The sequence below is a fragment of the Pungitius pungitius genome, chromosome 9, assembly GCF_949316345.1.
Source record: "Pungitius pungitius chromosome 9, fPunPun2.1, whole genome shotgun sequence".
Taxonomy (NCBI): Eukaryota; Metazoa; Chordata; class Actinopteri; order Perciformes; family Gasterosteidae; genus Pungitius; species Pungitius pungitius.
In genome coordinates this window covers 14,649,052-14,673,860 of record NC_084908.1, presented here as the reverse complement: position 1 = coordinate 14,673,860, position 24,809 = coordinate 14,649,052, and the positions used below count along the sequence as shown (strand labels likewise).

The 24,809-nt window shown below is 41.5% G+C and overlaps 4 protein-coding genes and 1 long non-coding RNA gene across 6 annotated transcripts; 2 read left to right on the top strand and 3 right to left on the bottom strand.

The window, feature by feature from the left end:
• Nucleotides 1–1,593: 1,593 nt before the first annotated feature.
• mtap (methylthioadenosine phosphorylase) lies at nt 1,594–9,350 on the bottom strand. The gene is made up of 8 exons (XM_037471418.2): nt 9,204–9,350; nt 7,821–7,907; nt 7,611–7,669; nt 6,687–6,854; nt 4,652–4,754; nt 4,214–4,453; nt 2,709–2,831; nt 1,594–2,445 (listed from the first exon to the last, which is right to left on the bottom strand). Exons 1-8 carry the CDS (start codon nt 9,225–9,227, stop codon nt 2,407–2,409), a joined length of 843 nt encoding a protein of 280 aa, XP_037327315.2. The 5' UTR covers nt 9,228–9,350; the 3' UTR covers nt 1,594–2,406.
• On the top strand, nt 4,637–6,692 carry LOC119217635 (uncharacterized). Its single transcript, XR_005120279.2, has 3 exons — nt 4,637–4,748; nt 5,903–6,030; nt 6,520–6,692. It is a non-coding gene; the product is annotated as an uncharacterized LOC119217635 (long non-coding RNA).
• A 286-nt stretch (nt 9,351–9,636) lies between the features above and the next one.
• Nucleotides 9,637–14,261, bottom strand: toporsa (topoisomerase I binding, arginine/serine-rich a). Its single transcript, XM_037472721.2, has 2 exons — nt 14,049–14,261; nt 9,637–12,884 (listed from the first exon to the last, which is right to left on the bottom strand). Exon 2 carries the CDS (start codon nt 12,879–12,881, stop codon nt 10,497–10,499), a length of 2,385 nt encoding a protein of 794 aa, XP_037328618.2. The 5' UTR covers nt 12,882–12,884; nt 14,049–14,261; the 3' UTR covers nt 9,637–10,496.
• A 393-nt stretch (nt 14,262–14,654) lies between these two features.
• ndufb6 (NADH:ubiquinone oxidoreductase subunit B) lies at nt 14,655–16,322 on the bottom strand. The gene is made up of 4 exons (XM_037472722.2): nt 16,037–16,322; nt 15,502–15,594; nt 14,993–15,037; nt 14,655–14,788 (listed from the first exon to the last, which is right to left on the bottom strand). The coding sequence occupies exons 1-4, from the start codon at nt 16,214–16,216 to the stop codon at nt 14,723–14,725; spliced, it is 384 nt and encodes a 127-aa protein (XP_037328619.1). The 5' UTR covers nt 16,217–16,322; the 3' UTR covers nt 14,655–14,722.
• A 1,513-nt stretch (nt 16,323–17,835) lies between these two features.
• Nucleotides 17,836–24,290, top strand: LOC119217437 (PRELI domain-containing protein 1, mitochondrial-like). Of its 2 annotated transcripts, none has more exons than XM_037471047.2 (6): nt 17,836–18,049; nt 18,762–18,960; nt 19,477–19,702; nt 20,354–20,467; nt 20,931–21,009; nt 23,896–24,290. In XM_037471047.2, the coding sequence occupies exons 2-6, from the start codon at nt 18,869–18,871 to the stop codon at nt 24,015–24,017; spliced, it is 633 nt and encodes a 210-aa protein (XP_037326944.1). In that variant the 5' UTR covers nt 17,836–18,049; nt 18,762–18,868; the 3' UTR covers nt 24,018–24,290. The 2 variants fall into 2 exon arrangements, with proteins under 2 accessions (XP_037326944.1, XP_037326945.1); XM_037471048.2 differs by having other exon boundaries at nt 18,347–18,960.
• Nucleotides 24,291–24,809: the final 519 nt, after the last annotated feature.

Here is a 24,809-nt window from a genome sequence, read left to right as displayed (position 1 = left end):
GTTGCACGCTGAATGGCTCGCACTTGTGAGTCCATGGCCAAATGTATGTGATGTGTACTGCATGGCTGCTGTGGAGGTCAAAGGACAAACCCCCAAAAAGACACCAAATAAAACCTTTTCATGCATAGAGGTCCCTACAGTTAACAGCTATTCAAATGTTTTCTTATATTAGCATGGGTTTTGAGGACGTAGTTGCCACTTGGCTAATCCATAAACGCTTTTGCATTATCAGCTACCCAAAACCAAGTCAGAAACAGTCAGAAACGCCCAGTTAATCATTGATACTATGCCAACCATATAAAAAGTGACCTTTGCAGCAATGGAAATGTTTGTCATCAACTCAGGAATCGAGAAGTAAAAAAAAAAAAAAAAAGGTCACGGCATGTGAGGATGATGATAGGGGCATGTGATGATGAATGTCTGCCTGAAAAAGGGGAACATGATAGAAATGCCCAGGGAGCCGAGGAATAATATTACGCGGATAGAATAGACATTGAAGAAGCTAAAAGGAAGAGTTCAACCTGAAAAAACGCTAAAATAAAAAAGGTTTTTTTTAAAACGAAGAAATATCTTCAAAGCAAAAAGAAACTAGTTTTTAGAAAGTGAATGTTGAGAAAACAATAAATCTATTCATGCATCTATTTCCCAAAGAGCGGATGAAGGAAATGGTGGCACTCAAAAAAAGAAGTAAACATATTGCTGTAAGAGAAAATGAATTCCTAGGAATAAATAGTCATGTCATACCTCAGATACCCAAGATCAAGGATGTACATGGTCATCAAAGGAAGGGCTTTGTCTTGATTGGATAATTTCAGCTCAGCGTGGTCAGGTCAGTCTACTGGGAATGACTGCAGACGGGGTCATGTGACAGCATATCAATCACAGAGGCTTTTTTTGACCATTTCTTTACTACACTACATCTTTGACCCGGGTACACACAGAACAAACAGGCTTTCGTGGAGCACAACTGAGGCCGAGGATGTAAAAGAGACTCAAGAAAGAAGGAGGCGGAGCTCGCACGTTGGTTCGATAGTTCAGTGATCCACACGGCCTCTCTTCCTGCAGGCGATGCCTTGATGGATCCATGTAGCGTAACCCCCCAAGGACGCAAAAAGACAACAAAAAAGTGCTGATTGAGGTCGTCATAATTCATGCATGGAAGAGATAAGACACATTTATGACTTGATAGACACGGTTTACTTTTGGCAAGTTCCATCATCAGCTCGTTTTGGTTCCGGCCATACGGTTTGTATGACTTTTTGGACTATGAAGGGAGGTTTGACGACCATATACAGTCAAGGCCCCAGTAACCATTGGAATTGGATCAACTATCAGATTGAAAAATGCTTTTGATGAACAATGAATCCTGTTCACAAAACAGGAAGCAGTCTTTCAAAGTTAAATTATTAAAATCATCGATCAAATTGTGTCATGGCCACATATTCAAATCAGATTTGCACTTACCTTTCTGTGTTTAATATTTATTGTATTGCACACTTTTTTTAGCACAGACACAAGAGTTTTCCACCCAGCATGCCGAGGCATATTTTATGATCCTGCGATAAAAAAAATTCATAACTGAAAATGAAAAGATTCATTTGGATCCGTTTTAATGTTTTTCAAGCACAAATCATTGTAGATTTTAAATGGAGCTAATGTCTGCATAATGCGTCCATTTGGTAGCGACAAGCCAACAGAAAACAAAAAACAAGCCATTAAGTATTTGTAGATACTGTCGGGTGTGATGAAATTCAGGTGAGCAGATGCTGTATTGCAGATAAGAAAAGGGAAGTAACAGAAGGCCCGGTGCATCACAGGCCCCTTTCATTATGCTGATGATTCGTAGGTCGTATCAAACATTAAGTGTACAAAAAGTCGTCAATTTCAGTCGATATGGGAAATAAGAATACATTTTCCTGAAATGTAAACAGGCAATTAAACAATTTTACTAGAAGAAAATCTATTACTTCAAATTGAACATAAAGACTATATGTGTTGTAACTAAGGCAGTAACAATGTATTCATGTGTTGAACTAGCAAAGTATTATTTTGTATCCTGCACTAACAGTAAAAGACACCAATGAATTACATTACAAATATAGAAATTTGAATGTTTACAGAAAACAAAAGCTACAAATACACAAAAAATGAACGTCTAGAATAATGATTAGAAGACTTCTGCGTTGATGTTGTAAACGCTGTGGGTTGCTGAGTGAACTGTGGCGATGCTTACGAGTGTTTTGAGTCAAGAAGGAACAGTGAGACTCCAGCTAAAGAGCGCATGCTTTCTTCACGTGAGGCACTTGTTTGTGATTCACTGATGATGGATCCACAGCCAGAGTTGAGTGTGTTGTCCGTGCGTTGGCGTCTCTGTTCTTCTCCCTTTTGACTTTCTTTTCTCCAGGCTTAATGTTTAGGTAACATTACAGACGATTGTGCCATTGACTGTAAAAGAAGAAAGATGACTGTCTGCCTTGAATAACTAAAGGACACTGAGCAACAGTAACTACGTCATGTATTTCACTGGTGTGTTTTCATAGGGATGCTTTGATCACTCTTTTGAAACAGTTACACAGTTTAAGATGAGTCAGCAGAAATGAGATTTCAGTACAACATTGCACGCTTCAAAAAGGTAAACAGACCTTCTTTCATAACCTGAGTCCTCGTGAAAGGTCCTGATACGAGTCACCGTACAGTTGACAACTTACCTTCAAGGTCTTCATCGTCTGAGCCCAGTCCATCTGACTAATCTGGGGTATTGCAGTCAACAGGATGCTGCTGGCTTTGTTGGCGTTCTCCTTCATTGTTTTCATCACGTTGTCAACGCAGACCTACAGGACGAAGGACAGCAAACAGCTGGAGTTTGAAATTAATCATTTACAGAAATGCTCATTTCAATTCCTTCCAAAGTCACGGTCATTTTATATTTTCCTAACAATGTATTTTGTTTTCAAGATTCAATGCACAATTTTTCACTCAATCATTTTCAATTGACACCATATGGGGATGGCCATAAAGATAGGACATTTCATAAAGATCCTATTCAAATATCTGCCACTGCTGAAATCTGACAATACTCTAAATGAAGGTGATGAATGCAAATAGATATGTGGATTCAGCAAATTTATATCAACAAGCATTTAAAAGAATGAATGCTCGCAATGCAAAATGAGCTGAATTTTACGGTTACTCCTCACAAATGGGAATATCTTCAATATCTGACTTTGTTAGTTAATTTAAAAAACCTAATTGGAATATTGTGAAGGCCTATATTTATATAAAAAAGAGCACATTTTACACCCGCAATAATCACATTATTTCCACTGCAACAAGAAAAGGAAACGTAAAAATCATAACAGTAAGCACGCCCTTTTTCCTGCTGCAATTACGTAAAGTACTCCATCACTCACATGGCGAGGATCAAACATTGAAGTTTGCCTGCATGAAAATAAGTGATAATATCGTCATTACTCAGACAGACGCGCAGTGTCTGGCACAGTAAGTGACAACATTGTTTCCTTCCTGTGTCCTGAACTAACCCTCGCTTTGAAAGTGTGGTTTTCATGTCACAATCAATGATAGATTCATGTTTGCATGGTGTTTGCCAGGATGAAGACAGTGAAGCTGATGACTCAGTGTGACTCAACCTCCTCTGGCAGGGCTTCCACCGGAGGCTGGCAGGCAAGCTGAAAGTTAAGTGGGGGCGAGAGTCAGGAGGTAGTGTGGGGCTGGGAGGGAGTTGGGGGGGGGGGGGCGGAAGGATGTGGTGAACATTCTGCAACAGGAGGGAGAAGAGGTCAGCTGCAGGAACTGGAGTATTTGGTTGAATCAGTGACAAATAAGCCCAAACTCCCCCACACGCATTAAATCACTATAAAGAGCGCCGGACGGAGGGAAGGTCAATCGGAAGCCAAAAGAAGCCACAGATACTCTCTGCCATCCGTGCTACTTACAGAGCACAGATGGCAAAATAAAAATAAATGAAATTCAATGATGGTCTAGAATTGAAACGTTTTATGTAAGCAACATAATCCTTCTTATAATGTAACAATCTTCTGCAAAGTCTCAGAGGAAGGGAGGACAGTTCCACTTAAGACAGGAAGTCCTTAAAAAAGGATCTATTGGCTATTACAGAAAAAAAGATGCTTTCCTTATGGTTGCACTTAACAAGTGTTACATTTTTATTCTTCTTGCACTCCAGCCCGTCACTCACCGCCTCCTCGTGCTCCTTCCAACAGTCATAGTCTGTTGCCATGGCAATGCTGGCGTAGCACAAGCCGGCCTCCTTGGCGAGGACCACCTCTGGCACCGTGGTCATGTTGATGACGTCGGCGCCCCACTGGCGGAACATCAGGCTTTCGGCCCGAGAGGAAAAGCGCGGCCCCTCGATAGTCAGCATTGTCCCTCGAACGTGACACTTTACGCCAAGGCTCCGCGCCACCTCCACCAGCACCTGCAGCGGGGTTAAGAGGTGGTGACGGGGTCCATGAGGCCGATGGGAGAAACGTGAAATCAGTGGGGTTCAATCCAACGGCACTAAATATCATACTTTGACATGGTGGGATGTTCTAGACAGTTACATTTGTATTTCACAGAATAATTTACAGGTATCTCTGAGACGGGATTAATGTACAGGCACTTGAGGACTCACCTCTCTGGTTTTGTTGCAGAAAGGCTCAGCCATGGGGATGTGACTCACTCCGGTTGGACTGGTGGGCTGTCCGTCATACAGCGTCTGAGCTCTCTTGGTAGTCCTGGCCAATGCATTTTTTTTAAAGAAATTAAAAGTACAAAAAAAAAAAAAAACGCCATTAAAAGTGGAAAAAAGAAACAACATATAAAAAAACATCCAAAAGTTACCCGAGTGCTCTTCCTGCACTCCATTTTGCAGCGAGCCAGGGTGGCTCCGCCAGGCATCCTGCCGGCTTCAGCTCTTTATGGAGCGGAGTCAGCCACGTTTACAAAAGGCTGACTCACTTAGCATAGTCCCCCGAGCCCTCAGCTTGTTTATTAGCAAGTACCCAATTATTTTTGATATCATATAAGGATCTTTATCATTATGGGGTGATAAAAAAAAGGGTAGAATTCCCAGGGATGGCTACGCCCTGCCACAATTATCTCAAACATGCAGAATATTCACTGACTGTATAGACTAACATTTTGAAGTCGATGCCCTACCCTACTGCTTACTCATAACTCTGACATTGGAAGACTCAAGTCATTGCTAGAATACAGTTTGACAACTGCCGCTCCACCCGGCTGAAAATCAGTTCAAGTAGCATGAGGGATGAACTATGAGCACACAGTACAATGCCCGATTATGCTCTGGAGATCTAATTATCCCGGCTTGGCATTTCATTAGCAATGTCATTTCAGAATCATTGTTATGTAATGAATGGCTTCTACAGCCTATAATTATTGAATATTTCAATTATTCCTGAAATGTGAGAAGGATGAGGTATGGACTGCTAAGCATTAAATATATTCAGTCCACTTCCAACACAGCTCAACAAAGCTTTGACACCGCAGCATTTTTATTATTCAGAAAAATGCTAAAAACCCTGTTTTAGTTTATAGAAATATACATTCTTGCACACATGTGGTTTGATCAGGGTTTTGGTGTTGGTGAAAGTGAAAAACAAAAACAAAAAAATTTCAATCAAGGGCCAAACGAGGAGGCCGGAAGTGTGCAGAAGGTTTTTTAATGAGGGACAGTAGTGCTTTAAACTTGACAAAGCCAGCTGCACCGACCCATAGAAAACCAGCTTTGGTTAGAAAACAAACACGCAGAGGTGACTTAATCTCACAAATCTTTCAGAAACACGCCACCACATGCTGCAGAACAAGTCTGAACATGTCTCAACATGTCTCAACAACCAACTTCCTCGTTTCTGATAAATAGATCAGATCTGGGCTAACGCGACTGTGAGAAGGAAGAATCTGCAAAACAGCTGACGGCTCGCCAGTAAGGGCGTGCCTCAAGAAGAGAAATGACCCCTTCCCATAGTGACTGTGGTGACTGCAGGAACGGTAAGTGGGGATTCCTTGAGGTAGTAAACCAGAAATGAAACTATAAATCTGCGTCTTTATTACGGATCTGGACAAACAAGAATCGGCGAACATGTTTAATTAGTTCAACCCTGCAGGCACAACCACCTGATGTCGATTCAGGTCTATCTAGTCCCTCAAGAACAAGTACATCTTTATGTGAACAAATGCTTTCAGTGACAGGAAGCAGCCATGACTGTTTACAAAAAGACCTCTGTTAAGTATCTTCTATATTTAAACTATCTTTAGATGAGAAACATCCCCGTATGGGACTTTGCTTAAGCCTCACTGCCTGTGAGAAAACTATTGACACTTGACAGTTCAACCGGACATCCGGCAGGAGTTAACGAATTCTTCCTGCTGAACTTGATGGAAACAAATATTGGCTTTGTCAAATGCATCTCACATGGTGAGTTAAGTACGTCCCACTTTCTTACTCAGCAATCTGACTCTTGTACCTTTCCTCTACAGCCGTTGCAGGATGACGACCACTGGAATACAACTCTGCACTTCTTGTTAATTCAATGGTTGTATTCTTGTAGCTTGCGTGTGGAGCGCTTGCCTTCTGCAAGTGCATTCTGACAGAGTAAGGAAAATGTCTGAACCATAACCTGCTCCTGTGCTTACATTCCACTCACCTGTCAATGAACTGATCTATGATGACAATGTCTCCCGGCTGAATCTCCTCCCGCAGTGAGCCACAGGCTGTGGTGGCCAGCAGATGTGTGCAGCCCTCTTCTCTCAGTGCCCAGATGTTGGCCTGGTAGTTAACATTAGACGGCATTATGGTGTGTTGTCTCCCATGCCTAACAATAGAAAAAAATCATTCAAGACACACATTGTTCGTTGACTTTTATGTCAGACACATGCTCAGAGACCAGTGAGGCTATACCATCGGCCTCTGTTCTGTCCCATTCAATGACTGCATTGCAGAAATCTAGCAAAAACCTCAATGTACACAAACGTTAAATCTGGCTTTTACCATCTTGTAAATATTTAATGGATTAAACCATTTATTTCTTTTCTTAATAGTCTGGAAACGCTCTTTACGCCTTCTTGAGTAGTGGATCGGTCTACGATGACTGCTTGCTCTCCGGCCTGTAGCTCAAACAACTCAAGAAAAGGAAACATAGCTACATTTCACCGATCCTTGCCTCCGTACCCGCTATTTTACAGATTTTTTTTATTGATGTGAAGATATTCAATCAAAACCCCTTTTAAAAATCTGTGTTTGTGTTTTATGGTATTTTATTATGTTTTACTGCATGTTTCATGCCTTGTAGTTTTGGTCTTTTAGTTCATTTTATTCTCTTTGAGTTGTACACTGTTTTAATTGCAAAGTGTTGTGTATCAGAGTTTGCAACTGTACTATATAATTTAATTTTGTTATTCTATTATTACCATTAGTAGAAGTATTAGTATTAGACACTTGTTTCCCAAGTAATAAATGTGGTAAAACATTGTAAAGATGGAGTACAAACAGGAATCCACTAGAGGGTGCTAGTAGAATACATTTTCATAATTGATATTGTAAAAAAGGATCATGTAAAACATCCTCTTACCTTGCAAGGAGAACACATTCCACATTTTTTATCTTCCCCAGAATCAGAGCATCGGACGGCTGTTCGGGGGAAGCAGAAAAATATTAGAGTAACTATAAAACATACTAATCTATTGATTAATGTATAGGACAACACAGCATGTCAGTAGATCTTATAGTTTATACTTCTCTACTTAAGAAACATCTTTGGACCACAAAAAGAACAACAAACCTTTCCATACGGTGTGTCAACATAACGCTCGGTCCTCCCCTCCAAGATATCCGGATCATCGAGGCCTGAACCACCGATTATTCCAATCTAAACATCAAATAATCAACAATTACATCCGAATGAATATATGACAAATACAATTCTATTTTAAACTCTTACAATTAAAACTTTCCCAATGTTTTTCAATGAACACTACAAGGTATAAGAAATAAGAAAACGGTGTTTAAATCTATATGAGAAAAGATTTAAAATAGACAGGGATGTGTTTGTACATATTTTAACTGTTTGGGCGCTCAAGTACTGAACTAATAAAGAAAACTATTTACTTCACTCCACAACATTTATTTGAAGGTTTGATTTATTTATATTACTTTAGATATTTGTAAATTACATCAAACATAAGATATTCTAAAATAAGATATAAACTCATAGATGAATGTAAAGACAATATGTTAAATTGTTTAAATTTGTTGCATCAGAAACCACCTAAAACCTTGGTGGTGGTGCTTAACAATGAATCAATGCATTGATTAAAATTATAATTCAAGATCTACATGTCAAATTGTGGTTCTGTTGTTTATTTTGTTTTTGAATTATTGAAGTTATCAAAATCATCCACGGTTCTCAGATAATTTACATAAGTAAAAGTCTCATCAAAAGTGAGTGTGGATGTAAAGTCAATAAAATAAGGTAAAGGTACTCGTGTAGACAAACGGTCCCTTGAAAGCAGGACTTTATTGTTGGTTGAGTGGGAACTAACAATTATACAACCTTATTATAGACTGCGAGCAATGATTAATGAGTGTTGTGTATCGTGTTGTACATTTTACCAAGACGTCACAATTGTTTGCGCATTTTGTTCATGTTAGGTACGCATAACCTTTCATTTTTTAAATAACTAGAAAAGGGCGAAACATTATAGCTTTACAGCTAAAATGTACAGTACATCCTTTAGAAATGTGGGGGAGTAAAAGTAGCCTGAGAAATGCAAATACTCGAGCACTTTAATACAACTTTATTTAATTATAGCTGTTAAACTGCTACCACGATGCGCCCCGCGTGCACAACCACCTACGTTAAGATGGTTGACCTTTAACCCCGTTGAGCAAGACTGCGGTTAGCATGCAAACGTTAGCCTGCGGGATTCACCTTAGCCGTGGCTGTTCGCGGATTTATAAGTACAGCTTTTCTAATACAGCACGATGCTAATAGCTAGCGTTATTTAAGGGCATTTCCGGTACTTCCATGTTTGCAACGACAGCACATCTAGGATGAAATGACATTAAATAGCTAACGTTACGTTCATCGATTTGCTTGTGTCGCTGTGTTCAAGCACAACATTCGTTTGGTTCGTAAGACTTGTGACAATAAATGTGACAATACCTTGATTGGCACCATGGAAGACATCCCGAGTGTTGTTGTTTTTCAAAAAAGTTGTGAGGTTTACGGGTTTTTGTATCCACAACCGTTACTGTCCGCAAGCACACCGGATGTCACACACGTCTCTTGCTGTGTGCTTTCTTTGCCTTCAAAATAATGGCATGGCAAATAACTAACATTTTAGAAAGTAACAGCCTTGTCGAGGCTTTCAGACCTTAAAGCATTTTGTATTCCAATGTAAATATTATACTTATTGTTTTTCTTTAGCTAATGAAAGTGAAATGTTTCAACCATGATATTCACTTTCAGCATTGTTTACCACAATCCCACAGGTTTCAAAACAGACCCATGTCTACCATGGTGATAATCAAAATTATTCAATTTCAAAATGAATAATAGTAATCATAATACAAAAAATGAATGTATATTAGTGGTCTGCAAGCCCTGTGAAGCATAGTTTATTTTAGTAAGAGACTCAATAAAAAAAAAGTATAATGCTTTTCAATTTTTTATAATTAATAAATTAAAAGTTGAGCATCCAAACCTTCAAAACTGAAGAGCGTGATCTGCATAACACAATGCATTGCTGTATTTTGGGAGGTACAGGCAAAGTGAATAGTTGTCTCGTGAAACAGGAGCAGCAGCTGATGTAGGTTTATTTTTTTTGTACAGAAACCAATTAATAGTTCCGAGGTTATCAGAATTTTCATGCAGGATTATGATCACTCTTATGTGTGAGGCTTCAGAATCTATGCAAGGAAATTTACAATAATATTTTTTTTCCAGAAAATGAACAGCAAAGTTTCTGATTACAATTTATTTTAAATAAAATTCACTACAAATGAGATCATTAGAAATCCAAACACCATCTGCGGATAAGTGCTACTCTGTGTAGCATTTCTATCTGTAGCAGATAGAAACTTTGTCTCAAGAATTATGATTGCAAAAAACATCACTGTAATCAATATCATCCCTGAGAGCACTGTAGAAATAAAAACTATTAGAGAAAATTACTTGCTCCTGAATAAGAACTGACACTTAAAGATGTGGAAACGCCAATAGAAGTCCATTTGGCTGTTCATTGTGGCACTTTGCACATTAAATAAAATTATTTTAAGTGTTTAAGTGTTAGCAAAGTTGTGTTTTCCACCATCCAAAGAACTGTCACCATGGAAGCCATTTTCGGCTTACACAATTTTCAAGATTTGTGTATTTACCACCCTCCTTCAAGGTCTGCTGGTCTCCAACATATTGAACATTGTTTTCAGACTATCAGGAATCAAAAAATCCATAAAACTACAAATCTGGGGGAGCGGGGCCAGCTGGGTCCTCAGTGGTACTGCGGATCGGATCGTCCCTGTCAGTGCTGCTGGCCTGGTTGACATTGTCACCAGCAGAATAATCGCTGTCACTCTCGATGGTAATGACAGACGGCGAGTGCTTCCCGGTGCGTTCGTTACTCTTGTGCCTTTTGCTTTTCTTCTTGTGTTTTTTCTTTTTCTTGTGGTGACGCCTGCTTCGCTCATGGCCGTTTTCATCGTTGACGAGCTCCACGCTGAGGCTCCTGCTCGTCTTCATCGACCTGTCTTTGGACCTTTTCCGGCTCTTCTTTTTGTGTTTTGTAGATAAAATGGGGACGTCGCCTTCAGCATTTGGAATCGCGTCTTTGGACGTTTCCTCCAAATGTCTCGTTTTGTATTTCCTTTTTCCCCCAGGCTTGTTGTGAGATTTCCGTTTCGTTGAAGGGGAGCGACTGCTGGAATAAGCCCGAGAAGGAGAAGGCCTCGTGCCCCGGTTACTCCTGTCCCTGCTGCGGCTCCTGGAGCGAGGGCGCCGATCGCTGTACTCGCGGCTGCTGTAATAGTAGGACCGCGTCTCTGTGTAATGCATCCTGCTATCATTTCTCTCTGGGCTGCAACGCCTGTGTGACTGATGGGTATATTCGCTGTACCGCCTGCTGTAATCAACGCCACATTTGGAGTCGTTTCGGCCACTGGAGTAGGAATGACTTCTTTCTCTGGACAGGTTGCTGACGCTGCTGTGGGAGATCACCGGGCTCCTGCTAGAGTGCGTGCGCTCTGCACTTCGTGACCTCCTCTTTCTCCTAGGGTCTTTGCCCTTTGACAAGTGCCGCTCCCTGGATCTTTCTTTTCGGTCCGACTTTCCGGATCTCTTGTGTCTGCTAGATGTCGAAGAGCTCCATCTTGTTTGTGAATCCATCTTTTGATAGTGGTCCGTTTCTGCATTTTCCGACTGCCCTGCACCACTTGGCTCACTACTCTGGGAAACCACTGGACTGAGGCTAGAGAAGCGGATGTGTTGAGGTAGAAGAGGCACTGCCTTAATGTCTTCACTGGCAGACTCGTCAGAGTCAGAAGACAGCTGAACCAGCTCAGGGGTCCTGTCAGCTGTTGGCTTAACGACACTTATAATGACACAGTCATCGCTGTCATAAGACGGAGACTCTTCGTTTTTAACTGGACCCCAAGTCTCGTCTGGCAGGTTGTGAGGACTCATTTCTTGCGGAGAGGCCCTGAACTCGCGTGTCTCCTCCTCTAAACTGCTGTCGGAGTCCAAGTCGAGGACTGCGAGGCACTCTGCCCGGGCCTGCTCTGCCGTTGTAGAATACGACGGCCCGGGCGTCTCATCATCCCACAAAGAGTGGCTAAGCGAAGATGTGGAGTCTCCGGGAGGGTTCAACTCCACCGACTGTTCCTCATCCTCTGAGATAGCGATCACGGACGAACTGGCACTGCTGTCTTCATTGGACGACGCGGCCGGGCAGTCATAGACGGCATGCTGGTCGTAGGCCTCCATATTGAAAGGACACTTTGCAAAGCTGATGAACTCGTGCAGGAAGTGCTCTGTGCGCCCCTGCAGGAACGGCCTCAGCTCTTCCTGAATAGCTCCATCCTCCATATCGTAACGCGTGATGCGCGACATGATGATGTGTTGAACTATGTTGACCAAAGAGCCGTGGGCGCCGTACAACACAACAAGTTCTCTTTTTAGCCAGGGGATCAGTCTATGCAGGCAGGCAGGATTTCTTTGGAAGAACTCGGCCGAGGTGTCTCGGGAGCGGCCACCATCCCGGACACTCCGAATCTTCACCCCCTGACGGTACAGTTCCCTCCTGAAGTTGACCATTTCCTGCTCTCTGAGACTGTTCACTGCCCTGCCTTCACTCGCGGCCCTCCTCTTGGCCGCCAACCTCATCATCACCCGCCGCATGTAGCGGTCCTGGGGTTGTTGGGGAGGGTTTGAGGAGGCTTCAAACATTACTCCATTGTCTGGAGGTGGAGAGGTCCTTCCCCGCATCTGTCGATGGACTCCGGTAAGAGTTGTGCGGTATCTAAACCGCACGCCGCCGAAAGTGCCGAAAGAGGCATTCTCCACCGGTTGCAGGTCATACTTCTTAAAGTCTTGCTCTGAATTTATACTGTGATAGATTGAGTTAAAGGACTGTTTGCACAGGGGACACTCGGCTTTGTTTTTGGACCACTCGTGAATACATCTGAAACAGAACTTGTGTAGGCAGACGTCCAAGTAAGAAATGTTGTTAAATTGGTCCAAACAGATGGGGCATTTGGAGTCTGGTGACACATCTGCAGACATTGCTTCGGAGGTTTTCCTTTTGCCCTTCTTCTGGCTCTGCTGCAGGGCAACCTTGATCGCCGACATAATCTGACATGATGAGAAAAAAAGGTTCCAATTATTGCAACTACCAAACAGGAACCGAAAGGCAGCCATACAATTATTCGTAAAGACTTATGCTGAGGTGGAGTCTAAAATGAGACCAAGGACTGAAAATATTTTACAATTGACTCAAAAACTGCACAAAATCTTTTCCACTTCATTGAAAACACAATTTCAAATAAATCTAACGTATTGAAAGTCAAAAAATGTATAATTAAATTTGCAAAAATAAGCACACGCTGTTTCATGAGCTTGTCTTGTTTTACTTATTGAGATGGTACCAGATTTCCCCGGTATTCATTAGAGGGGAATATGACCTGCTACTGTCCTTCCTTACGTATTCTTCACCATTCACTGTAGCAAAAATAATAACATTCTATGGTTATTATAGGACTCGGGTTTACTATTATGAAACAAGAACACAAGTGTTACATGCCGTTACATAAATAACCTTAAAGAACCCTACACGGTCCAACTCGTTCGATTAAAACACGGTTTGAATGTGTCATTATTTCATGATTATCCTGTAGTAACAAGCTAGTTACTAGTGTTAGAACAACTAACGTTACTACGTGTTATAATGACAAACATACGAATATATAGCACTTCGAACCAAAAGATTATGGATAATGACCCGCTAATGCTACGTCTATGATACATAACATCTGCCATGATCCTAATAATACAACGGCTGTATTCAAACGTCTCACTCATCTACCGCTAACTTTGATAGACATGCCACCAGGGGAAAGGACACGTCGGATCAACCCTACAATTGAATAGACACTCGTATGTTCCTTCGACCGCGGTGTTGTTTTACTGGTGGCGTTAACCATGGTTAGCCTAGCAGGTTGGGCTAGCCTGTGCCGAGCACCGTCAGTGTTTGGATAAGTAGCACATTAGCTAGTAGTGAGTTTCGGTAACGTTAAACAGATACTGATGGGCCTGACATTCACTTAGGCGATCATGTCAGAGCTACATAGTTAATATTACTGATCGTAGCTTCAAACTCTAACGTTCGCTAACGTTAGCATGCTAGTTAAAACGGCTAAGGCGTTATAGCTAACTAGCTATGTAGCATCAGCTAGAGCCGCTAGTGCCTCTACGGCTAGTTAACGTTAGGAAGTTCGAAAAAAGTTGAGCAATAATTACTTTTGGCTTTCCCAGACACGTAGGTTGTTGGTAACTGATCAGCCTTCTCCGTCGTGTAGAAACTCCTTCATTTATAGGTACGATTCATCGAGGAGTGACTCTTGCCTGGCTTCATAACGCTCCTTCTAAATACTGCCGAACATTAGTATTTTTTTCCAGTTCGAACTACGACACACTTCCGCCCTTCAGAATAAAAGCGAAAGACTTGCCCGTTGCAAAATGAAATAATAAAAAATATATTTTACATGATTTCCTACTAAAAGTTAAATGACAATAGCTATTCTACAGTTTGGAAACTGTAACCCGTGTGACCCCCACTTCCAAACAATAGTCAACCAAATAACAGCCATTAAAGCCTATATTCATGTCACATACTATGTAATATTATGCATTTGTACAATTTTCAGATGCCATTTTCAGCATTTAAAAGTTGTCTTGCAAACAAAAACATCGTGTTAATATTAGCTTGAGATTATTGCATTTAGAGGATTTCCCCTTATATAACGTCCACTCCCATTATCTTTCTTCAAAGGGAAAAGTATCAAACAAGTTCACACACACGCACACACGCCAGAATTTACACAAATCAGTTATAGTACTGAGAAATGACTTTAGAATATTTTATTGGCATATACACAGTTTTTACAACAGAAAATCATTGAATTATTTCAACTTCAGTGATGGCCATGGGTCTGAGGAAGATCTGGAACAATTTCACCCGTTTCCAGAATGGTGTCACCCTTAGAACAAAAGCAAGGACAAAGTTCGGATATACTCTTTTCCCACCAATAAGACGTCTCACATTACAGCTCTCCTTGACCATTGTCAGGGCTCTTGCCTGTTCACATGTAATCGGACGAACACATCTTACCACGGCCGGTCAATCAAGCAAATACGTAGCTGTATGTACAAAAAACTTCAATAAATAAATTAGTCAAACTTACAGGGTACAGCTTGGGTTTGACTTCCACAATGCCATATGGTCTTTGCTGTAGGGGACAATGAAATTAGTATTTAGAATGCTGAAATATGCATGCATTTATTATGTGATGCATCTAGCGATGTATAGTACCTTTGTTTTTCAAATGCAAGAGAGAGGCAAAGAACATGGATTAAAGTCATTGCTGTGCGTGTATTACTCGAAAGTACTCCTGCTTTCATTGCAAGTTACCCAACTTGTATGCTACCCAAAGAATTAAATAAAAGGTTAAGCACATGTTATTATATAGGAACATACATACACAACAATAAAAATAACATCACGCAATAAGTAGCCATTCAGAAACTTGGGCATTCACCCAACTGTTGGCCCAACTCTATTGTACTTGGAGACAGGAGTCCTACTTCTTCTGCCACCAGATATGCACCACATTCGGAAAATGTAACCCATCTGTTTACTCATAATTGGCTAACCAGCATTACAAATGAATGTAAAACATTTAGGTTTACTTACAGCAATATGGTATTTCACACAGTAGTGAGCAATCCAAGCTGGTATCAACAACCGCGTTAATGCAAAAACTCCACCGTTGTATGCTTTGTAGGTCTGCAAGAAGACACACATTAGAGACAGCTTATATAGCAGAAAAGTACATAGATTAGTGCCTATTTTGACTACTCTAAACAGACAATGCATACTTTCTCTATAATTTTGACTAGATCAATGTATGCATGCAAACAATATATTACTATAGCGTCTATAGTTCAGGTAGAATACATTTCTATTGACATTTTTTAAATGATCACTTCACCAAAGTGTCAAGCCTCCCCATCACGTTAGCTGTCAACATACTATACGCTAGCGTAACGTTTTATACACTACCTTGACGTGTTATATGTTAAATTAAACAAAGTGACACCAGTCATATATCTAACGTTAGTTAATTTGAAACAAAAGTTTGTCATCCGATAGCTCGCAAATGTCGCGTTAGCATCCGTGGTTGTTTTGCTAGCTAGCTAGCGTTAGCTAGCTGTGCACCGGGACTCACGTAAAGTCTCCACAGGCTCTTGGGCTCCAGAAAGCCAGCCCAGAACTTAGCAACGGCGCCGGGGGGTTTAGCTTGTATTGCGGACTCCCTCGGGCTGAGCTCCTGGTCCTTTAGCCACCTTCTCCGGAGGGTCCTAATCTGCTCGACGCGGAGCTTCTCGTCCGGTGTGTACCCAGACATTGCTTTGTTTTTTTACCCTCTGGATTTTCAACCTATTCAACCTACAATGACACCATGGAGGACACTTCCCCGTGCGGGCGAGTGAAGAAGAACAAGCGGAAATGAGGCACGAGGGGGAGAGTACAACAAATCTTACAGCGACATCTACTGCCTCGGAGAAGCACATCCCCCCTTTTCTTTTATTTTTTTGTAATGCAACGCAAACGTATAATAGCGAAAGAATAGAAAACCCAACGACCGAGTGTTAAATGCAGCGAATTGTTAGGGATTTAAGAAGTGCACACCTAGCGGTGGGAAGTATGTTACGTGTAGTAATGTTTAGTGTAGAATTGTAGTTTGTGTGATGTTAGAGTAGACATTACATTTGTATGTTAGACGAAGTGAATGCATTATAGTCAATAACAATTTGTAGTCATGTAAATCATATAAATGCTGTACTCATTAACATCCTGTCATGATGTAATGTTAAAACCTGGAGACGGAAGCTAATTGCCGTCCTTTATGGATTTCACCCAAGAGGGTTTTTTTCTCCTGTCAGGTATTAGATGAGCAAATGGATGCAAGACAGCCGAGTGAGGAAAAGTACTGCACCAGATAAACTGTGATAAACCATGAAGCAGAACTGTTAGAATTTTCCTGCAGCTGCTTTAATAAATCACCTTTGACTTGGTCAGAGAATTCTCTATTTCGCGAAATACATCACTGTTCACAGTGTATTTCACTTTGTAAATTGTATTCCTTATCACTTTGTTTAGTTATTAAATACTTTTGGATTTTTAAAATTCGAGCCAGGTGACTCTTTTGATTCATCGTGGTGGGATCTCCCTCGAGGGGCTTCCAGAACCCCAAAAGAATTCAAGTTTGTTTTTGTCTAATATTACCGTACTCACGTACCTTTGCATTAATAACCTTTTATCAACAATTGTATATATTTATTGCCTTCATGCCCAGTTTTATCCACTAGATCAGGGGTGTCAAACTAATTTGGTCACCCGGCGGGCCGCACTAGATGGGCAGCCGGAATGCCCCGACATATGTGAATTAAGCACGCGGGCCACATAAAATGACGTGGCCCGTGGGCCTTGAGTTTGACACATGTGCACTAGATGGTGAAAACCCCAAAGATGACAATTAACCCTTTTTGTTTACCTTTCAACAACCTGATGATGTTATGGTGATATCATCTTGACCAATAGGGCTTAACCGTAAGAATATCTCTTCCTGATACTATCCAAATCAGGTGTCAGGATAGAAATTCTAAAGATCCTTGTGGCAAATTTTTGATTTGGGATATTGGATTGATGCTGTCAATAAGCAAACATAAAGTCCCTTCATACAAATGTATCTTATCAGAAGCTGAAAAGAATACCATAATAATAGTGCAGCTCTGTTGGGTGACATCAATTTCACTTTTTAAAAGGATGCTGCAGAGAAAATACAACTGTTATAATTACTTCTCTAAAGCCAAGTACATTCAAATATTTGAGTCAGTGGCTGACTACATAACATATGCCGTTAATGCTGAGGCACGGGACCATGTTGAATTCGGATTAAATCCCCCCTGAAACCCTCGTATTGAAGCCCATGACTCTCCGACACACTAGATGGCGGCGCCCGCCCTCCACGCTGGTTTGTTGCCGGATATTCATCGAGGAGGAAAAGTAAGGTACGACACATCTGTGGTCCGGAGTCCGAGCCGCCAGCACCGGCTCCCCGCTGGGTCCGTCTGCCACACGAAGGACGAAGAATGCGATCCGCTAACAGGCTTCCAGCAACCAGGAGGACACTCCGCGGACATTCAGTAGCCTGCCATCACCTCAGTTGTGACTTCCGGTAAGATTCCTCTCGCAAGGTTGACGTTAGCTAGCTGCGACTCAACGTAGTTAACCTTGGTTGAGCTGTGGTCACTAAGCAATAACATAACACGCCGACTGTCACGGTAAATCCGCTCAAAGGGCTAGCTAGCTAGCTGTTAGCTATCGGAGGAAGTACCCGTACATACAGTCAATGGAGCGAGCATGTTGTTAGCAGTAATGTTAGCCACTAGCTAATAAGCACAAGTCGTTACCTCGGCATAACGTATTAGCGGTTGTGGCACAACACCGAAAAGTGACGTTGACGTTTCTACAGCGCAAAACTATCCGAAGACCGGTGTCTGGCAGCAGGTCAGAGAGCGAAGGCAGAGCAAGGAGGCGCTTATATGGAGCCCACCTTCATCCAGGTGCTCTCAATCACAGCTGCCACCGACCACCGGAACCTGCCGGTCTGAAAAGGGAACCTTCCAACGACCACTTTTCGTACTCGGGGTCCCTCCTCGATCACTCATCGGGGAGCTGCACCCAGAACTCGTGCATACAGACACAACCATTCATAGGAGGACGTGTAATTCTATGTAACACCTGGCGTACCAAGACATATGTCATATGTCGTCATCGCTTAAGCACACTGTGAAAATGTGACTGCATATTTAGTTTGTACATATGATATGTGATGGCCTTTTTTATTTTTAACAGATGATCAATCCCTTTCCCTTCTTCTTTTACAGGACGGTGCCAGATTTTGAATGGAGTCAAAACACAGGTTTTCATTGTGTTGTTTAGCCAGGTTCACTCAGGGCTCCAGATTCAGGACATCCCGAACAAAGAGTGAAAAATGGTCAAGTATTTCGGTAATAACATAGACATCGGGAGGACCTGGGACCACGTTGTCTCAGCTTTTTGGCAGAGGTATCCCAACCCCTTCAGGTAAGGATTTATCTCTCAGGATCTTGCCAGAGAGGCTCGTTGTAAACAATGGAGTGGTTGAGAAAAGCTTTGAAAAGCTGAGAGTTGTCTTTTTGTTTAAAGGTACAGTGCTTGAAATAAAAAATAACACACAATCATACTTGCTCAACTTTTGTTTAGTTGTAAAAAGAGCGACACAACACTTGTTGTGAACCTTTTAGCTCTTATTAGTACTTTTTAATGAGATTTTTCACCAACTGTTTACATTCTCAGATCACTGTTGAATGATTAGAAATACAATTGTCCCTTTGATCCGTTGGCAGATCATCACTGGCCTTTTCTCCATTAAAATGCTTTGTGACAAAAAGAACAATTGTACATTTTGTGAAATTATAACCTGAGAGTAAAAGGTGAGCTTCACAAGTCCGTGTTTAGACCAGCACTCACTGAGCTGTACATTGAGACGTTTTTGCCCCGCGGGTCAGTCAAACCAATCGAGTGTCCTTAGTCTTTTGACTTTGTTTTCATGTCAATCAGCACCCATGTCCTCACAGAGGATGTTGTGTACCGGGAGGTGACGGCGGACCACCGGCTTCTCTCCAGACGCCTCCTGATGAAGACCAATCGGCTGCCTCGTTGGGCAGAGCGTCTCTTCCCCGCCGGCATCTCTCGCTCCGTGTACATTATCGAGGACTCCATCGTGGACCCGGTCAACAGGAGTCTGACCATCTACACCTGGAACCTCAACCACACAACTCTCATGGTGAGGTGTCTGGGTCTCTGTGACTTGTTTCCCTTTCTTTGTTATTAACTGTTTTTGCAGAACATTTCTCACAAGCCTTTGAAAAGAACAAGCATGGTTATATGTGTGAAGTTGGTTAAAAAAATGCAACATTTAGTTGGGAAAGAGTCAATTATATGATTTTTACCTCAGAAGAAGGCTGGAGATTAAGCTAGGTGAGAGTTGAACAAAAACACAACTGCAAATGTATTATATTGTTGCTTTTTCATTTCTGGATGTTTTAACCTCCCGGGGAATAGAGACCTTACATCGTGCAGTTTTTGGATGTGCTAGTTTCACACTCCCGCCGCTGTAAACTACACACATTAATGCCGCGTGGAGTTAAGCTGCTATTTCTGATCTACCACATGACGTTAAGCTAAATACCTGGCTGTAATCAAAGAAATCGCCTGATCAAAGCATCCAGATCAAACGGTTAAACTCCCCACATGTCCCACCTGTGATTATGTTTGATATATTGTGAATTAAAATGTTCTCTCATCGCACCTAACAAAGAAGCTTGCAACTTGTAAAGTGGTTGACATCATGCAGGAGAAGTGTATTCATTGGTTAATCTGCCCAGCTTTGTCCTTTGCCTCATTTGCTGTTGCTTTACTCTTCCCCCGGTGTTAGTCCGTTGAAGAGCGTTGTATTTTCCGGGACTCGCTGGAGCAGCCGGCCACCACCCAGCTGAGGCGAGAGGCCTGGATATCTTCAAATGTTTATGGACTTTCCAGACCTATTCAGGTACTTACTTTTGTGCAGTTAGTCAATACACCAGGCTTCAAACTACAGTTCTGAGAAAAATGTACATTTTCATCATATTCTTATTTTGTTACTTGACAATAATCAACTACTTGTATTCATCAAATAGTGTAGTTATACATATGTTTCTGCTCTATTGTTTAAGTAAATACATTTGTATAATGTTGGTAATATATAGATACCAATTTTTAATGCTTAAAGGGGTAATTTGAAGGCGCCGGATCCTACGTCCAAATGACATAATAAAGAAGTGAGATTTGAAGGGGGAAGTGAAAACTGTGCCAGAAATATGTCAAGTCGTAAATAGTCATTATTAAATGTGGAATATGCCAGACTTTGATGTCCCGAGTGAAAGAGAGCGAGCGAGAGCACTTGTTGGCTAAGTGCTGTTTGTTTTCACATGTCCCCCTGATGTAAAGTCATTTCCTGTTCTGTCTTTTCCCAGGAGTTTGGATTGGCCCGCTTCAAGAGCAATCAGGTGAAGGCCATGAAAGGGCTGGAATACGCACTGTCAAACTTGCAGGGTACGTACACTTCTACAGCATAACGGGGAGAAAGAGGAGAGGAAAACAAAACGGGGTTATTTTTAACTGCTGCTATTTCTGAATAAGAGAAGCTCTTATGAGAAGTAGGGCTTTCTGTCCTTAAAACGTTCCACTGACACTTTTTATACAATCTATTTGACTCATGTATGGTTTAATTTATACATTCCTTTTGCTTTCATGGTGAAAGTACAAAGTGATGCTTTCATACAACTTGACATTGGAAAACTGTTTAATTTGAGAAGCCCAGAGGTCCCTGTTTTTGCTCAGAAAGAGCATGCGACTGCAGGGGGATGTGAAACCATGGCAACTACGGTGACAAATAGCTTGGAATTCTGAATTTCGACTAAGACCAAAGTTCTGTGGACGAGGTCATATGAGAGACACTCGCATTCAAAAAATCAAAGCCGCAAGTTAAGTAAAGGCGCAGTCTATAAAATGTGTGTCTTCAGGAGCAAAAAGGTGGCAGCTGTGGAATCCAGCAGTAACTGCAGCAACATCTGTGTCCATTATTGATTCATCTGTGAGATTATTTTTTGTTTGTTCCAAGATGTCTTTAAAATCTCAGAAAGCTTGAGGTGACACTTTCCAATTCCATGTTTAATCCAGCCGAGTCCAAAACAAAATAATCTTTATTTTGTTTACAAAATAAACAATATTTTAATCTCAGTTGTGCATGAAAAAAATCCTTATATTAATAAATTAATATAAACTCTTAAAAACGATGATTTTTTTTTACACTGCGTTTGGCTGACTTGAATTTGACAGACTCCATTATGAAGGCAAATGCGCTGCGGAACATTTTTATTGGTGAACTGGAGTCTTTTATACCAGTACAGTCTCTGTTGTTGTGCTGTTGTCTGAAAGGACGTTCTCCTGTTGTTGTGGTTCTGTCCCACTGCCCCCTTGTTGCCCTGCAGGCGTTGGGACCGGGCCGGGCGTTGGGGTGAGTATGTTAGCAGTGAATCTCAGTAGACTTGTGTAGCTGAGGTAGTGAGTTGTGTATGCACACACACACACACACTTCTTTGTCTAACAAAGTCAGAAACTCAGGAGGACAGTGACTGAAAAGTTGGTGTGGATTTAAATCATGTAAAGTTTAGTTGAATGTGATAAACTGAACTTTATGATCATTATTGTGGTGATTTTTTACTTTATTTTCTTTTTACTTTTTAGCAGCTACCAGTATGCTTCATAATTCCATTGACATTAATCAAATGTTACAGATAAGCCTGTATGACTTTGTATATAGGTTCAATTACCTTATTTTGCCATTGTATGGCAGTATAGTCAATAATATGTGCTTTTGTTGCTACCAAAACCGAAAGTCATTATTTCCTGGGTTTTATATTGTTGATTTTTTTTGAACCAGCCATTTTAAAATCATTCCTCGCTACTGGGACAGAACCGAGTGTGTGAGGAAGAGGAAGGTCCCGGCGTCTTCAGTCGTCTGATGAGGATGTTGAACTGAAGTTTGTGTTTTTTATGTGAATACTTTTTGGTGGATTGAGCTAATTAGCACTTAGCGGCTGTCTGTCCCGGGCCAGACAAAGAGTTGATTCAAAAAGTATGAAATGTTCATTCAAGTTTTCAGAGAAACTGGTGCTCGTAATTCACACACAGATTAAAAATCACAACTCGTGTTCATCCCAACGGGAAAAATGTTTTCTGGTGTCTGTGTGTTTTGAAAATGTCGAAAAACCAAGTGATGAATCCTCCTATGGGAATATTGTTTGGCTCCGACTACATAGACAATAATGAATGATATGAAACTATCACCCTCATGCCTAAATACAAGCAGCCTTTGTATTTCTCGAGTTCGTGTCATGACGTTGGTCAGTTCTTCCTCATGTTGAGAGAGACAGTTTAACACAACAAATGTACATAAAAGCAAACGTTATACCAAGCTACAGAGATCCTTTCTAAACAATCCTGCTGTTCTTGCTTAACAAAGCCGTGTGCAAAAGAAACTCATCACTTATTTAACATTCGCGGAGCTGGGTGTACTGTACCCACTTTTTATGAATTTGTCGAAGCTCTTCAAACCACCACTTAAACTCATGCATAGGTTTTTTTTTCTCTGTAATTAAGTGATTTAAAATCCAGTGGCTAATGAGAAATGAGATGAGATACCACTATACTGCTTCTCTTGTAAGACTGCCATCTCTATTTTCTTCTCTAGACGTTTCCTTTCGGGGGAACATAAACATTTAACAATCCCAGCAGACCTCGGGAATGCGGAGTTTTCTGGCATCGAGAAAGTACCCGAGGGTGGCTTTTTTTTTTTAAAGTGCTCATATTCAAGCAGTGAATTCAGTTGCCTTTCCCCTACAGCAGAGTCGGTGGTGCGTCTGCACCACACCGTGCGAGGCAGTCTGTGATCAAATAATAGGTGGGAAATAAACTTTAGTGAGGCAAAGGGATCATGTTGATACCAGTTTGAAGTACATCTGCCGCTATCGTGTCGCCGCTCAGCCAGTTCTATTAATAGTTATTACAGTTAGGTATCAGATGAATCTGCATTCACAATAGTCATTAATGAAGCCTTCAATGACTGAATAGGTTTCAAGTGCCATCCTCGGTGCAGCCTTTTAGAAATCGTCGTTATACTTTTTATAGCTATGGAATGTTTCCTCTTGTGCACCAAAGATCCCCCACGGGGGCTTTTTTTTTTTTTTTCTGCAAATCACCCGTCATGGCCGAACAAAGCCGTCGGGAAAATGTATTCTTAAGTCCCGTACTGTGTGTCTGAGCAACAAGAAGGCCTCACTTTAACAGCTCAATGCTGCATATTCCACGTCTAATAAAGGGCCAAAGAAAACATAATGTCCTCACTACGTCTTCTCTCTCTCTCTCTCTCTCCCACAGGAGAGACGCCCCAGCGGCCGCTCAGGGACACGGTGAAGGGCGCCTCGGAGAAGGCCAAGGAGACGGCTAAGAGCCTGGCTTCGGCCGCCGCCGGCCCCCAGAAGCCCCCCCAGTACGTCTGAAGGGGACGGAGCGCCGCGAAGGTTTCGCCCACACAATGACTTCTAGATCGCCTCGACTGGACGGGAGGGTTCTTTGTGAAGCGGCCGCTCCTCTCTGCGGGTGGACTTTTATTTTTTTTTTTCTCTTTATTTCCCTTTCTCTACTTTCAGCTTTCTGTCCTCGTCGAATCTCAGGTCCTGAACTTTTGTCCGGAACACTTTGCCTTTGGGGAGAAAGTTCATATTGGGACAGCAGAAACCTTGTTATTTCTGTAGCTACGTGGGGTACTAATGCACATTCATACACGTTGCCAAATATGTTCTTTATCCATTCATTTAGCATATTTTCATGCAGAATAACGACATGCCATCAGTGAAGTATATTGTCATCGGACCAGCCTCGTTAATACAAATCATAAGAACGTGACTGTGAAGTTGTAATCAATCATGAAGAAGGAAAGACGATTGATTATGGATATATATGAGAGTTCTATATTGTCTTATTACATTCAATAATGACTTCCTCTTTCGTTGACATTTTTACCACTTTCAAACACGTCACCATGCGCAGTGTGTGTTTGGCACAAAATGCATTCTGTCACACTGTGCGCATCGATAAAGTTTTGTATAAATGATAGTGGTCAGTATCGGCCAGATGGGCTTGCACCGACGCTTTGATAATCCATAGGGATTTGTGGGAAATGAAAGTCAGATTTAGGGATGTTTTGAAATCTCTGCTCTGTAACTGTATGACAGTTTCACTGCGGTACGTTGGTTCAAATATCTGCAGTTTAGTTCACATCAACCTGTGTG

Coding starts and splice junctions, on each gene's coding strand:
- mtap (XM_037471418.2), bottom strand. CDS start 9,227: ATGTCTTCCATGGTGCCAATCAAG. Junction 7,908..9,203: donor CTTCCATGGTGCCAATCAAG/GTATTGTCACAT, acceptor TTTGATGTTTAG/ATTGGAATAATCGGTGGTTC. Junction 2,446..2,708: donor AGACGATGAAGACCTTGAAG/GTAAGTTGTCAA, acceptor CTTCTTTTACAG/TCAATGGCACAATCGTCTGT.
- toporsa (XM_037472721.2), bottom strand. CDS start 12,881: ATGTCGGCGATCAAGGTTGCCCTGCAGCAGAGCCAGAAGAAGGGCAAA.
- ndufb6 (XM_037472722.2), bottom strand. CDS start 16,216: ATGTCTGGGTACACACCGGACGAGAAGCTCCGCGTCGAGCAGATTAGG. Junction 15,595..16,036: donor AGAGCCTGTGGAGACTTTAC/GTGAGTCCCGGT, acceptor GTCTTCTTGCAG/ACCTACAAAGCATACAACGG. Junction 14,789..14,992: donor TCAAACCCAAGCTGTACCCT/GTAAGTTTGACT, acceptor TTTTGTTCTAAG/GGTGACACCATTCTGGAAAC.
- LOC119217437 (XM_037471047.2), top strand. CDS start 18,869: ATGGTCAAGTATTTCGGTAATAACATAGACATCGGGAGGACCTGGGAC. Junction 19,703..20,353: donor TCAACCACACAACTCTCATG/GTGAGGTGTCTG, acceptor CCCCGGTGTTAG/TCCGTTGAAGAGCGTTGTAT. Junction 20,468..20,930: donor GACTTTCCAGACCTATTCAG/GTACTTACTTTT, acceptor GTCTTTTCCCAG/GAGTTTGGATTGGCCCGCTT.